The following is a 16,419-nucleotide window of genomic DNA, read 5'->3' as shown; positions in this document are numbered from 1 at the left end:
TTTTTTGTCTGTTTTAGCTTTTGTCTGCCTGTGTTTTTCTTTCTGAATCAAGGTATTATATTGTTCAGTCTGGCCTGGAATTCTCATGAACAGAAGATGAGTATGGACTAGTGATGTGCTGCTCCTCCGTCCTGGGCACTTGGACCACAGGAACATATCACACTAACTTTCATATTAATTAATTAATTCATCAATCTACCTATTTGTTTGTTTGTTTACTTATTTATTTATTTAATATTTTAAGCATAAACCCAGGGCTTTGGCAGGCCCACATTCAACTTAATTTTTTTCTTTAATCTGTTTTAATATTTTCTTTTGCTTTGTTAGTTGCAGTACTGGGGATTGAGTTCAGAGTCTTGTACATGCTTGATAAGCTCCCTGTTACTGAATCATATAAGAAGTTCCTTTTTAAAAATATTCATTTTTAAAATTTTTGAGGAGATTATTATTATTTCATTCCCTCATTTTTCTCCATTCACACACTCCCATTTAATTCCCACTTTGCCCTTTTGCAAATTAAAGGACTCTTTTTCTTTAATTTTTGCTGTACATACATTTGTGTGTACATGTCTATGTATTTCTAAATATATAAGTATTCACTACTCAGTCTAATGCTACTGGCATGTATATTTTTAATTTTGACTATTTGGTGTTAGATAACCAGTGGAATGTCCTGTGAACATAACTTACAATTGAGGCCCCCAATCTGTTCTTGTCTTTTTCCACTGGCCCCTCTGGACTCACTACGCAGTGAGGCATTTTCCAAGAAGAGGAGAAAAACATGAGGATTATTTTTAAATAGTATGTGATATATTAAATACCATATTTGTAGAAACTGTAAAGTGAGAAGCTGCAAAACATATTTTATGTAAAGTCCATAGTTTCTGAAGACCAGAACCCCAATTATCCACATAAGGTCATGACGTATGGCTTGAATTCTTTGACGAATGAGCCAACTAAACTCTATGTGTTTGGGTAACAGAACTCTGTAAATATTTGGAAAATTATATAGGTAGATTTATACCTAACAAAATAAGAATACTTGAGTGCAAATGAATCCATCCTTGTGTTCACCTTTTTATATACTGCAAATAGAAGAAAGGTTATATAGACACAGGATATGTTATTAATGTTGAAAATTTTGAATGATAAATTCTTAATAAAATTTTTCTTTTGATATTTGGTAGACATCCATCTGGATCTGTAAGAACATTTATGTTAGTGAGGTATATATGCATGGATTTTGTACTGTGACAACTGAAAACTCAGTTTATCCACTGCATTTTCATCTTAAAGAGAGGGATTTGGTTCAACTTTGTTTAGTGATCTATTCAACACACACACATGCACACACGCACCACATACACTTTTAAATGAGTTATAAAACAAACGCAGGGCTCTCATCTACACTTGTGTCTGCAGAGTTTGGCAGCTTATTAAAACAGTCAGAGGCATGGCTTTCCTACAGGCATCAGAGCTCTGTCTACTTTTTCATGTCTAGAGTGATGTGTTATCTCAAAGATTAAAGAGATGTTTTTAAAGAATCATGCAAGCAGTGGCTGTGTAGGAAAATCTCAGCCAGCATTGTTGAGATCAGCAGCCAAGGGACTCCCCATTATTGGCACAAAGTTCGTTGTTGCGTAGGGGTGTCTTTCCTATAGTTTTCATTTTATACCGTGTATTTTCCATTTCTGTTTCTAAAGAAAGCTTCTGCAGGAAGCATGCTCATTATTAGTGCACACAATTAATTTACCAGCTGGTCAGGTCTGTGTTTATATGAGGGAACAGATTTTCGTTGAATCCCTCTTTAATGTTTGCTAGGCTGTGCATCTGTTCACAATCTAGTCTTCTCTTTCCTCTTCTGCACACAATTTACTCTCTCAGTGCCATCCCAGACTATTAGAACCCACCTATCTAGGAGTACAACTGCGGACATAAATAATAAGTAATCTTCTAAATTCTCTAAATCGTTGTGATTATGTGTCAAAAGAGACTACTAACGTTCGGTCTAGCTACTATGTTAACCAGAAGTAACTTTTTCATTTTTCTGTACTAAGTGTACTCACTCACCTGCAAAACACTGCTGTTCTTGGTATGAAATGTAAACTTTGTACTTCCATAATAGGATATCCATATGATAGTATAGAATTTCATAGAAAACTTAAGGTATAAAATTGATGATGAGATGATCATTGTGTTTGAAAAACAATCACATCATTCAAGTATAAATCTATTACATGTATTATTTTGTTAAATTTATCAAACTTGTATCTATTTTCTGAACAATAGGTAAATATTTGAAAGCAATGATATGCTGTCAGTGGTTACCTGCCCACTGGGGCATGGCCTCTTATACTACATAAGCCTATGTAGAGCATGTGTACTCTGTCTTTCCATTGCTGGATTCTGATTTGTAAGTTTACCCCTAAATAAATAACCATCTATTTCTCAATTCTGAGCTAGTGTGGAATTTCTTTTAAGCGTCCTTCCACAGTGATACCCTAGAAACTTTTCTTACAGCTAGTGAAGAAAGCTTATTTCCCTGCCTCAGTTGTTTGTCTACCCTAGTGAGTAGTCATTTGTTTTCAGTACTCTGCATCCCTGTGAAAAACAGCTGCTCCCTACACTCTGAAGAGGTACAGTGCACTACACACCTCAGAAGTTTGGCTTTGATGTTATGTTCTATAATATATTTATACAGCATTTGTCTTTGGGCATTATTGACATTTATTATTAATACTACATATAAGGAAAATAGCAATTGTAGCTGACTCTTAAAATTGGAAAGGCATATTTAGTGACGTGATACATTTCTTTCTAGAACACATAGACATTTCTAGACGAAATACTCTCTTACTACTTATTTCTTTTAAATAGTAAACTACTTTTATAATGGCTCTTACCAACTAACAATAAAATATGATGGACCACAAAGTATATGTATTTGTGTTATGTGTTATTACTAACGCAATTACCTTGCCAATAAACAATGGCAGTGCCATTGTTGTCTGGGTTTATTTCAATAAACACCTGAAGAAACAAACTAAAAATATCTTAGAGCTATTAAATCAACAGCTGTGAGACTTGATTGGGTAAATAAAAATAGAAGCAAACTACAATTATATTTTAATCCATAATATCAAAATAATGTAGAGAATTTTGCATGTTTTATATGGCTATAAAGATTAAATATCATATAAGTGTATATATGTAAATATATAAATGTAAAGTTAAAACATGGAAAAGTTTATAGCGATTTAATTCAAAAGAGCACAGTATAAGATAGTTAAGTGCTTAAAATATTTAGATTTAGTTTATAGAAGAAAATAAGGACAGTGTATAACAAGTCAGATAATGGTAAAATATGTGTGTTCATTAACGTATGGCCTGCTTTCTCCACTTAAGTTTTCGTACCAATGTGTGCAATGAGTGCAATGTTGGCTTACAATGTGTACTTCCCCAATTGTGCATCTATTGGTAGTAGAGACAGCTGGTCTTTTTCTCTGCTTACCTTGCCAGGTCTCCTCAAAAATCTCAGAAAGCGTGCTGCTGGAATTTTCTTGCTCTCTTGGAATGTCTGCTGAATTAACGCTTTGTATACCATGTTTTAAAAGGAGTTAGAAGAAAATATTCCCTTTTTACTGTTTAATAAGTTTACTTTTTCTTCTCTTTCTCTTTCTCTCATACCTTCACACACATATCTCTATGTATGTGTGTATTGTGTGTATTTTGTGTACTTTACAGCATCATATGTGTGTGTTTATATATTTGATGCAGAACTTATAACTCTCACGTGAGTTGACTAAAGTAGACTGATAAGTGTAAAAGTAAACTATGTTAAGCTTTGGGAACATACGGACTCATCACTGTTCATATATATTACATCTCGAGCCTTCATATTTCATAAAGTTGTGATATTTCCAAGAGTAAAGACTCCAAATTTTCTGTTGTTTTATTTATTTTTTTGAAAAACAGATGTGATAGGCCCAGGGCTAGAGATAAAAGAGAAACTATTCAGAGTAGGTCTTCTTCTGCCACCCGAGTCCCAATAACAAACTTAACCACTCAGGCTTGGCAACAAGTTCTCTTATTTGAGCCATCTCACTTTCTGTTTTCACCCCAAGAGGATAATTTTAATCAGATGATGAGAAAAACAGGAAATATTTTCATTCTTTCCACTATGAAACGGCTAAGGTAGCCAGTAATTCTTCATAGCCATAGCTGTCTGCTTTGATGCCTTCAGTAGTTGGATGTTGTTCCGGGTACTCACTGCTTGGGAAGAATAATTTATGAAGTTTCTTAAAAATGAATGTTTTCTTAGAGAAACAAGGCTGTTTATTGACGTTATCCTGACAAATATATCATTAGCTTTTATCCTGTTGGATATTGCAAAATTTTCCTATGACCTTTTGCACAAGAATTTTGAAATTTCTTATATTTAAGAATGTGTACTGAAAAAATATCCTGTATATTGCATTTTAGAAGGATTTGGAGGGGGAAACAACATTACTGTGAGACTGTTGAGTAAACACTGGTGTCAAATATGTCATTATTTATTTAGGCTCACAGTGATATACTATTCCAATTCAGGGCACATCTGTGTAACTGATAGTGTACTAAATGATTTTGCATTTGATGAATGCCATTATTTAAGACTAATATGGAACTTAGTGTTGCATTTATTTTTTTTACAGTATTGGTACTTGCTCTGCACCGCCACAGATTATGCTTATCTACATGGCCATCTTTCCGTAATTCTTCACTTTTGTACTGCTTATTTGATGTTATTTCTTCTTGCCCCTGTTAAGCTATCATTGTGTTGAATGCAAATTGTTTTAGTTTCATATTATCTTTATAATTAGAGGATATATATACCAAATTATTGATGAGCAAACAAATTGCTATTTTGGTCAGATTTATCAAAATACAAAAAGACAAATGGAACAAAATGCTATAATATGTCAATTTTACACATATTGATTTCCTTAAAAAGGATGATAAAATAACAGAGAATTATTAAGATTTTATAAATAAATATAACAAGCTATGATATTTATATAAATTGAATAGAATAACTAATTCTTGCTATTAACAGACTTATTGTTCTACTGCTGAGCTTATTAATGAGAAGTGCTATCTCCTTTACTGTACTTTTAAAAGGCACAGGTTTCATTTAGGTTTAATGAATTCCTTGTTATACTTCCTTGTTTACTGACTTTCAGTGATCTTTTCATTGAAGTCAAGTGTTAAACCAGCAGTTTAAGCCACCATCTGTAGTTCTAAAGCTGAAAAATTTAAAGATATAATAGAAGAGAGGAGTTGAAGAAAACCTGTAGTGTGTATAACCCAAAACATCAAAGGTCATTACAATTAAATGCCATAAAACGTCACCATGTACTACCGTTGCACCCAGAGGATAATATCTAACCAGAGCCTGACATCTGTGTGGTAGGTGATTTTACAAGCAAGTATCCCAAGCTCCATCATGATGGGAATCAATAAATGCAGGCAACTTTGATAGATTCAGATGTGAGTCCCAGGTCATAAAACCCTTTCTGAACTAGAGTTATGTTAAATCATCAAAGCAGATGTAAAAAATCAACCTTGGAGTAAAATGTAAAAAGGGTAAAGTTATCACACGTAGCATTTATTGTAGATCAAAATGTCACTCAGATTTTATCATTTAGTGGGGTTTCAAAAGAGCCAAACCATTAACAGAAGAGTGCAGCTTTTATATTCATACAACCAGTGACTAGTGAAACATTATAGCTAGTTTGCAAAGGGAAAAAAGTAGCCTTTATTTTGTAATGGACCCCATTGGAGCCCCCTGTAAACACGGTGCAATATGGTTTTACTGTGTTTCAGAACCTCTCATTACTTCTCATAGTAATACCAGGTAAGCTACTGTTGAACTTCACAGCATCTGTCTAGCAGCACGAAAAGCATTAATCTATGGGGTGCTTTTGATGAATTGGAGTTCAAAAGCAAAGCCAAAAATGATTCTTAAAATGTGCTTAGAAAAATATTTATTAGAAATATGTCAACTGCCAAGAACCTAAAGGCAGCTTGCTTATTGAAAAAAAAAAAAAAATCAGCGCCAGCTTGTAAACACTGAGATAGCATGAATTTTCCCCTACTAGAATTCTTTAAAAGGAAAAATGTCACGTATCCGGGTATATTACTTCTCAGTCACTTCTCTTTGAATTCTCCACAGTCTTAGGGTGCATTGCTGTCAGCACAAGGAGTCATGCTACACAACATGCAGGCAGGATTCTCACTTACTTAGACAACCTAAGATGGATCGTCTATGTCAGACTTAAGGTGAGAGCGCGTGTTGAACACACATAAGACTCGCATCCTGCTCATAAGTTCTGAAGAACTTTTGTAATTAAAGAGGCAGTTTTTATACTTCGACTGGTAATGAAAGTGGCACGTTCATCTACATGAGTTTACCACCTTTAACCCAGTCTGATTAACCCAATTATATGACTGATGTTTCCCAAAATTGATTTTTTTTAATTTTTCATAACATATTAGAAATGGAACAAAAATTCTACAATTTCTGGTGTGTTATTTGTGAAAAAAATTTATACATTATATGTCTTCACTGTTTACGAAAGCAAGGTATGTTAAGAATAGTGGCTTTATATTACAACAATTTTGAAAATAGAACTATATGTTATTATATTATTTTCTTTATTCTTATTGTATTATAACAAATAAATACCTGAAAATATGACAAAACAAGGCTATTATTTTTTCCAGAAAATTAAATCTCTCTCAAAGAATTATAATTAATCCCTCCAATATTTTTCCTTTTTTATTGAAAGGTATTTGACTCAACCAAATTTCTAGCAGTATTTTATCCTTGGATTCAGATAAAAGACACAAAACATATTCTTTCCATGATTCTTGAAGTCTACCAAATTTATTACCGTTTTTTGTTTTATACAATGATGGATCACTATTTTGTGATATTACAAAAGATAAAATAGTAAGCTCAGTAAAATATTTTCCTGGTGGAACATATGAGGGAAGCATTATTGCTGTTGGTAAATCTTTCTTTTGGAGATTCAGAATGCAATCTGGCATACATGAGAAACTGCCAGAAGCAGGTATATGAAGAACATTAGCTGTATTTATTACGGTATTTATGAGGCATTCCCTTCTAGTCATACACTAAAGCCTCCTTACGCAGAAGCTATGGTGTTTTGAAAGCAAAACACTCATTCCCTTTACTCATACCCATTTCTGCCCTTTTTGCATTCAAAGCAATTTTTAGTTAAGTGCAATCAAGAGAAAAAATTTCAAATTATTACTCATAAGAAATTAAACATTTTAATTGTGAACTTTTGCCTTTACTATACTCCAATGGCATATCATTATCTCTTGTGTGATGCAATTCAGTGTTTAGGAAGCACATTTTAATGATAATACAATGAAGTTAGCTTAAGAAAAATGTTTTCTAGTACTGTGGATAATGACTCAAAATCATATCTTGTAAATTTAAAGATAACCACTAATAAAATTTTCAAATTACTTCTAAAAGCAGGTTAAATTACTTATAATAAGGGTTTTCACAAAATAATTTTATTTTTCATATATTCTTTAATTTTCTCTTATTAGTCAAACCTGAAACACATTAAATGTCTATCTTGAAGACATTCACACTCATGATAAGTCCTTCTGAAAGAAAAAGAAGACCTATTACCTGATTTTTCTAATAATGTTGGAAGATTTTAGCATTTCTCTGTGGTTTTCCTCCTACCCCATGTAATGTTTACCAAAGAACTCACCATGTACAATGAGGACATACTCTGCGCTGCTTTGGCCAATGGTATTCGTGGCTTCACATCTATATGTGCCGTTGTCCGTCTTGTTCAGGAAAAGAATGTTGAGTTCTCGACCACTCACGACCATGCGATCAGGATCTGGTAACTCTGCACCATCCTTTGTCCACAGAACAGGTTCTGGCCTATTGGATACAGCATGCATGTAGAGAGAAAAAATAATGTTGAATGTTCTAGGAACAAAAGCCAACAATTTATATAAACACCTCTTTACTTCCGTGTGGAAGTTTTTTAAAAGGAACCAAGAACCAGCTTGTGCTGACTGAGAAGAGTTAGAGGCAAGATAAATACAATTTAATTTTGTTCTACTTATTCTGATATGTGTTAGGAACAAATTTATTGAGTTACTGTAGCTTCCACTTCTGGTGTCCTCTTTAGGTAGGTCCCGAGTCCAGATGCTTTTGTCAGTGACTAACATTTCATAATGAACGACTTTCTTTGGACGTTCGTAGACAATTGTTCCTTAAATTTATCTACTTTTTATAACATGGGCCCAGCGCTGTAGCATGGTGTTTCTTGGAAGAACCCTTCACTCCCTTATTTCTACCACGTTCCCTACTCTCCTAAGGAATTTGCTTACAAGTATGTCTTTAGTAAAACGGATTAAGAGGACCAGCGAGACAGGAGAGCACCTGCCATATAATGCTGACAATCCCAATTCCGTGACTGAAAAGTATGGTAGAGAGAGAACAAGTCCTGAAAGTTGTCTCTCAACACACTGTTGTGGGAAACACACACACACACACACACACACACACACACACACACACGCACACACACCTCATTTGGATACTATAGAGGTATCAGTCTGGAACTACCCAGAAGCTTACTACCTGACCCTGTGCCTGCAGAACCTCAAAAGGAGTTATGGAGGCTGCTGGGGGAGAAGAGTCATCTGCAGGCCTACTCAACTGTGAATCCCCTAAATGATGACAAAAATCTGTTAGGTAAGATGAGCCCATGTGTGGAGTTGTGGCACAACTGTTATTAGATTAAAAATTGCTCTTTGATAGTTTTTAAGGCCTAATATAGAGGAAGGAATCAATGTCTTATAGTGTAAATATGGTCATAACCACATGTGGCAAGTTGGTATCACAGGCTTTAGAACAGCGGTTCTCTACCTTCCCAATGCTAGGGCCCCTTTAGTACAGTTCTTCATCTTGTGATGACCCATACATACAATACAATAATTTTGTTGCTACTTCATAACTGTAATTTTGCTATTTTTACAAATCACAATACAAATATTTGATATGCAGGATATCCGATATACAACCCCCAAAGGGATAATGAGCAAAAGGCTGAGAACTCATACTCTGGAATATAACTAAATACTGTAACTGAGCAAAATTCACCTGTCATAACTTTGCTTTTGAAATATTTATATTTATATGCACAGAGAAATATTACTCTCAGCCTTAATCAGAAAAGATTCTTTCCCGTGAATGATAATGGATGCAGAAACTTCACAAGATGTCCAGAATAAGTGATGGATGAAGGCTCAATCCAAAATAAAACTAAGATAACATTACAAAAGATCGAGCAGAACGAAAAATGGAAGAAGGGCTACAAAATGGTATCTTCTGAACAAGACACAATAATGGTAATCTCAGACACAAAGCAGCATAGTAGACACCAACATGGGGTCCACACAGGAATGACCCACTGACAGGGAACATGAACGCGATGATCTGGAGTTCCCCAGACCTTGCTGCTGAACTGTTTGCTACTGTTAGATTCATGGAGAGACTTGTCATTTCATTTAAATGTGCTCCAGATGATGACAGGATGAGGATGCAATGGATAGTTGTAGTCTACATAACCCTGATCAAGTTAAATGTGTCTCAAAACAAAAATGAAAATTATGAATCTGAAATAAGAATAGGCAGATATGAAGGAGAGTTAGCAGAGAAGGAAGCAAGGTAAGACACATAAAAAAAAGATCACAGTGGACAGTAGCACTATGGAATAAGCTATATACATGTAAGAAATTGTAGAAGGACTGACAATTAATAAATAATAAATATAAACATAAATAAATAAGAACACAGATATTTTTCCCCCAAGATTGAGGCTCCCCAGTTTGTCCTTTTTTTCTTCTTCTTCCCCTGAGCATCCTCTTCTTTAGTTGTCCATCTGTGCCCTTTGCAGTAACCTTTGCAATGAAGAGAGAAGTGCTTCTTGGAGACATTCTAGCAAATTAATTGAACCCAGGGAGGGAGTCATGGCAATTCTGCTTCATAGCCTGTAGGTCAGAAGGACGTTTTAAAGTCTGCTCTGTGTACTTGGCCTAAGACATAGTAGCCGTTTCCTGGGATTGAGCCTCCCTACTGTGGGATTTGACACTATCTCCAGCTACAGGGAGTCAGAATTGAAGTGAATAACAGGTTTCATTGTTGATGTCCCTGGAAGGACATAAGGCTGGTAAAGAGAACCCAATTGGCACATATATTTTGGTGATCAGGGTGAATTATTGTAGTGTGTTAAAAGAGAATAGCAAACACTTTGCTTTCTTCCTATCTCTTCGGAAAGAGAAAGCAAAGAAATGGAGGCAATTTTATCAGAGTTATACTCATGATATTTCTGAGAGAACATCTTTACATGAAAATATGAAGAAACTAAGTATATAAAACTATTGGAGACCATTATTTTTCTCATCCAATGAATTAGAAAATTTTATTAATATCTCTATGAAAATAAGAACAAATACTAATAAATATCTACTTCCTGCATATATACTACTTATGCTACCTGCCATTAGAATTTAATAAATTGAATTTGGAACTCTCTATATGACCTTATATGTGCATATTAGCATCCTTGGAAATGGTAAAATAGGTCACATAAAACAAATATTTTTGTCAGAACTAAAGGAGAATTTTTCAGTTTTCACAAAGCCTTATAAAATATTTTTATTCTTATAAATAAATCCAATAATAAAAATAACATGGATAATTTTTATTTGAAGACACTAGTCTTTTCAATTTTTCTCAAAGGATGCATTTATAATAGCAAGACAATGTTTTCTTGATGTATAAATTGATATTTATAAACAAAGAGATACAACTGTGCATACACCCAAAACTAACACCCCAAATATATATGGTGATAATGTTCTTCTAATTGGCTAACATGTTTTCAATTTCCTCTTAAGCACATGGTTCTACAAATGCATAATTAAATTTATATATGAATTTTAAAATTATATAGAAACATAAAAATCTAAATAATTGTTGAAATTTAAATGCTCAGTCTATGTTTAACATTTTTAAAATAAATTTATTTTTCGTAAACAAAACATGTCTCTTCTAGAAAATGGATGAATAATAAAGCAGCAAAAGAAGAACAAAGAAAAGAATAACAAAATAAAGCAGCCTCTGCATATTTGGTGACAGGATGAGTCTGTGACTGAAGTCAGTATTCCACTAAACTGAATGCTTTAGACATCCATGTTCCTTCTCTGGGAGATAAGTCTTCAAAGTGGTAAAGATGTTCATATAATTGGTTACCACTTTAATGAAATGGAGCTCAGAGTTTGTATACAGATTACAAATAACTTACACTTGCCCCTAAGTAATTTTGAATCATTCAGCTTAATATTGAATGGTTTAGTATGACTTAGATACAGTTTGTGTTTCATCTTAAAACAGAGGATCCCTAGCCTTTTCTAGTTGGAACCTTCATATGATGGAGTTTTTTTGTTACAGATCAATAACAATATTCCCTCTGTTTGGGCATCCAAAGAAGATCATTTTAAAAGAAGTTCCAGTTTAAAGTTTTTATGCAATGAGGATAGAAAAGAGGAGGAGGTAGACATTAGAAGTAACAGGAGCGAAGAGAGCAGCAGAACTGAGATATGGATCAACCAGCTCTACAGTGAGAACGTTAACAGTCACTACAGAATATCAAGCTTTTTATTACAAGATTATTAGAAGTTTGAGACTACCAGTATTAGCTAAAATTTCATTTTACTTTTGTCTATCAAATCTATAAACTTATACATAAGAATTTAAAGGGGTATACCTAAGGCATTTTCTAACAGGTTCTTCTAAGAGAGTAGGTTGTATAAATAAGAATAGAAACCAAAGATCGTCTTGGAATGTTTTTTTTTATATTTTAAGGATTTAGTGCAAGAGATAATAATCTGCCAGAAATTTTTTAAAAGTTAGCACACAGTTTTCTTTAGGAAAGCATTTCTTTTGAGATTATAATTTAACTACAACATTTCTTCTTCCAACCCCTTCTATACATCCTTCTCTATTCTCCTTCAAATTTATGACCTTTTTTTCCGAGTAATCATTATTGAGTGCACATATGTATGTATAAATGTATGTATTTATGTATGTATGTATGTATCTATCATCTATCTATCTATCTATCTATCTATCTATCTATCTATCTATCTATCTATCTATCTATCTATCTATCTATCTACCTACGTACCTACCTAGATAGATATTCCTCTATAAGCTGTTCAATCTGTATAATGTTTCAGGTAAATATATTTTCAGGAATCATGGTTGACATTGAACAACTGTTGTGTCCTTCCCTAGGGGAAGACAGTCTCTGCCACTCCCAGCTTTTCTTAGTTGCTTGTAATTATTTTGTTGCAATGAGACCTTGGGGGATTTTCCCTGTGCTCTGTGTTGGTTGGCATGTCCACTGACTGCATCATCCTTGATCAAGTCACATTTTGGCAATTGTCATGGTGAGGAATTATGAATCTAGTGTGTCAACTGTAGACATATCTGTATAGATTTCCAGTGCCGTTCTCACATTGTCATTTATAAAGTCATGTTGGTATAACTAACTTTGACTGCCAATTTATTTGGTATGTTGATATTGATTAGAACTCCTATTGGATTTCTAACTTCTCAGTTCAGTCTCTTTTTGGGTTACTGTTCCAGGAAGTTTGAGTACTAGCAATTCTTCTAATCCTTTCAATTCTATGTGAAGTTATTCCTGGTCTACTCTGCATGGACTGTGGCCAGGAACCTTCTCTCGGACTTCATGATGATTTGTCTCTGTTTTAGACAAAGGTTTTACAAGAAGAGTAAAGAATCAATAAGTAATTTAGTTACACAATAGTGAGTTCCATGATTTAGACTGTCCAACAAAAGCTTTCCTGCTATTTATATAATTGGGCAGGAATAAAAGAACATCCAAAAGTTGGAACACTACCCAGATTGAGCATCTCCACAAATACTTACATCCTTCACTACGTTCTATAATTTTTCCATCACAGTAGTATATAAGTTGCAATGTAACCCTAAAATAGTTATGAAATTTTGTAAATGTATTCAGTGTAATAACATTCAAGTCGGTATCATGTACTGACTCAAAAGAAAGAAGGAAGGAATTTATGATTATTTATGTTCAGTGTTTTCTGGAAGACAAATCAGAACTTCAATATTGTTCTGCTCAGTGTATCTTGTAATCATGTGAAATGCCTAATGGCTTTATTTCAGTTGAAACATCCCATACTTAGTCACCAGATTTGATTGAACTTTTAATTATCAAAGAGATTTTTTAAAACAGAATTCTTCTATATTATCTGTAATATTTCCACAGGATATTGAAAGAGCTAGTATGATTTTCATAAACATTTGTTTTCATTTTATGAATTAAGCAAAGCCTTTTAGATTATGAAATTATCTTGTATAGTTGTGGGAAAATCTCTTCACTCATGCTGTCAAGTTTTAGGAAAACTAATGAATATGAAAAACAAATGAATTGTAAATTAGTTTAAAATTTGTAAGTGTAGAAAAATGTAATTTTATTGTGTTCAAAAGAGAAGGATCCTTAGTAGACTATTACCTATATATTTTCCCACTTCCACAGACTGAGACTGCTTCTTAATCCAAAGTTCAACTTTGAATTGATATTGAAAGGGAAGAAAGGGGCAAGAGGGAAAGGGGAAGTGACAGGACACAGAAAGAAGATAAATAATAAAAGAAGAAGTTGCCTTGTATTTAATAACTTTTAAAACAAATGGGTAAAAAGCATTTTTAAAAAGAACAAAAATGCTCTTTTTATCCTGAAACTGATTCAAAGAACTATTTTGTTATTTTTCTTTATTGGGAGTTAAAAATGTTGTGAAGTAGGAAAAAATCAAAAAATGATTTCGCCAAGACTATTTCTCACACCAATCATCTTAAAGAAAATCATAGATGGTTGTTTGTTACAAATAGTCAAAGGACATGTCCCTCATACAATTTGTAGTAATATTCTACATATATTCAAATTATTGTGAAAATATTGTTCTGTACATTTGGAGTAAAAAAAGATCAAGCTTCATTATTTTCAGATGCAATCGCTGTGCTATTTAATGGTAAAAGAATGTTTTCCATGGGTCATTTTTAAAAATTTATTTTGTATATATATTTAAGTTTGTAGGTGTATATGTTTACAGGTTTGTATGCACACATGTGCAAACATTTGCTTCAGATGTCTTCTCTCCGGAGCTGGATAATTTTTAAAAGGTTAAATGATTATTGTTACTGATGTTATTGCTGTTGCTGTAGTTAATAACGATGGTATGGTAGAACTGCTGTTACATATACATGCTTAAACTAATCTCATGGAAACTTCTAATGAAGGAAAAACAATTACCAATGCCTTATTTAAATTTAATATTTCTTTTCTTTGATAAGCATACTATTAATATCTAACTTAAAAAGTTCAACAAATTTTGAGTATTCCTCCTTTCATACAACAATGTAACTATCTATGTGTTTATATTAAGCATAAAATCTCTATGACATGTTCCACAATGATCATTCTTAAATAAGAAGTTTTTCTTGTTTATAAAAATCATAAACTCCTGAAGTTTTCCTCTGGAATATTTCCGAATTTTATTTTATGAATCAGAATTTGTAAATTTCAATTTCTCGGACTATGCCAGCTTCTAAAACTGTAGAGAATGTGAGGAAAACTTGATACCAGAGATGATACTTCAACCATTGGAATCGACTCTGAGCTCAAAAACCATTCAGTTACCAGCTAGGTTGAAATGATAGGGTTATTTCCCTAAGAGTTAGGTCCATTGTTTCTACTACTATAAAAAAGAACTAATTAAATTTGTCTATCTTCCTTTATGTTAATCATTGCCCATTATAAAACTTATTTTCCTCCATGACTTACTTCTTGTCTAATATTAAAACAGATGGTCTTGAAATAATAATTAGGTGTAACTCAATTGTATTGTAGCTGGGATAAATGCTTTATGTATACTGAAGATAACTGAATCTGGAACTTAAACTTTCAAAGCATATTTTAATAATTTCAATGAAATTTTTCTTAAAGGATTATACTTTTTCTGCATTATTAAATAGAATATTCTTAGTGGCGCACTTTTTTCCCTAGAGCTAAAATGTTGGAATATTTTTATAATGCATTAAAAAGGCTTAAATTTAACATGTTCGTTCCCAGGATGGCCTAACAGTATGATTGATTGTAGATATCATGTTTAATATATCAATCTTCAAATTATTTAAGTTATCTTTTATATTAAAAAGCACTGTATAACACATGTCCCCAGGAAAACTAGCTTTACCTCTGCCTTTACATCTTCACTACATGTTCTCCCCACACCTCCCATATTTACAATGGCTTTCCTTTTCTATTGTTTTCTGATTTTGGTTTTATAAAGAAGGATCAAATAAATTGGTTTGATGATGTAATAATGAGTCTAAAAAGACAAATCGGAATGCATTTCTAACATACAGCAGTGTTTTTGTATCATCAGGCACCTCTGTTCCTTCTTTTCCTTTCCCTCTACCTTCTTTGAGATCATGCCATTCCTCCGCCTTTGCTCGCACTTTGCCGATATATTCTGCTGACCATAAACAAGGTCAATGCTACCCTACTCCCCTACCTTTAAAAGATTTCTATCCTCCTCTTTTTTATTTCTCTTGTCCCACAAGCATCTCAGACATCCCTACCACTCTGAATTCTGAGGAGTTGGATGTCTAGGCACTCCTCAGTCACTTCCTTTTATATTAGAAATGTTTGTAAACGTTCATATATCTGACACTTGGAAGACTGTTGTTTATTTGTTTTCTAAACTTTAAATATTCAAATGCTCACCTTTTAGAATTGAAGTTCTGTGTGGTATATAAAAGAAAAAAAAATCTAGATTCATGCCAGAAATTTTGTTGTATATGTTTTCATTAAGTATAGTCTTTTCTAGAATACAAAACTTGAGTGTTTTTCTAGAATAAAAAGTTTGCTTTACATCATTGACTACAATGCCTAATCTCTATAGAATTAATTATGTTTACATATTTTGTTCCCTCCATATATTTATGGAAATTTGATAGTCAAAATATTGAACCAGTAATGAATAACAAACTCCTTTGTAAATTATACTGGTGAACACTAAACTATTACAGAAAAAAAGGTTGAGAGAAAAATATACTATTGCCTAGAACTTTTTAAAGAACAAATGAACACATTCTTTAAGGAGCAGTTGTAATGACTCCTGTTTTCTTTAATGTTCTAGTAATCATAAGAATAAAAGTAATTTTTGTTCCTGATATCTTCCTAAAATTATCATATTAATGATTTT

The 16,419-nt window shown here is 33.1% G+C and overlaps 1 protein-coding gene across 3 annotated transcripts in view; it reads right to left on the bottom strand.

Moving 5' to 3' along the window:
* Window positions 1-16,419, bottom strand: part of Cadm2 (cell adhesion molecule 2) — a 923,902-nt gene that overhangs the window by 81,654 nt on the left and 825,829 nt on the right. For all 3 annotated transcript variants that reach the window (XM_026786947.1, XM_026786960.1, XM_005345233.2), the window contains one exon: window positions 7,797-7,975. In XM_026786947.1, the coding sequence (XP_026642748.1) occupies window positions 7,797-7,975 (179 nt within the window). The remainder of the gene's footprint in view (window positions 1-7,796; window positions 7,976-16,419) is intronic.

Source organism: Microtus ochrogaster, chromosome 2 (assembly GCF_000317375.1).
Source record: "Microtus ochrogaster isolate Prairie Vole_2 chromosome 2, MicOch1.0, whole genome shotgun sequence".
NCBI lineage: Eukaryota > Metazoa > Chordata > Mammalia > Rodentia > Cricetidae > Microtus > Microtus ochrogaster.
Note: the sequence above shows the minus strand (reverse complement) of the source record. Positions and strands in the feature narration are given on the sequence as shown.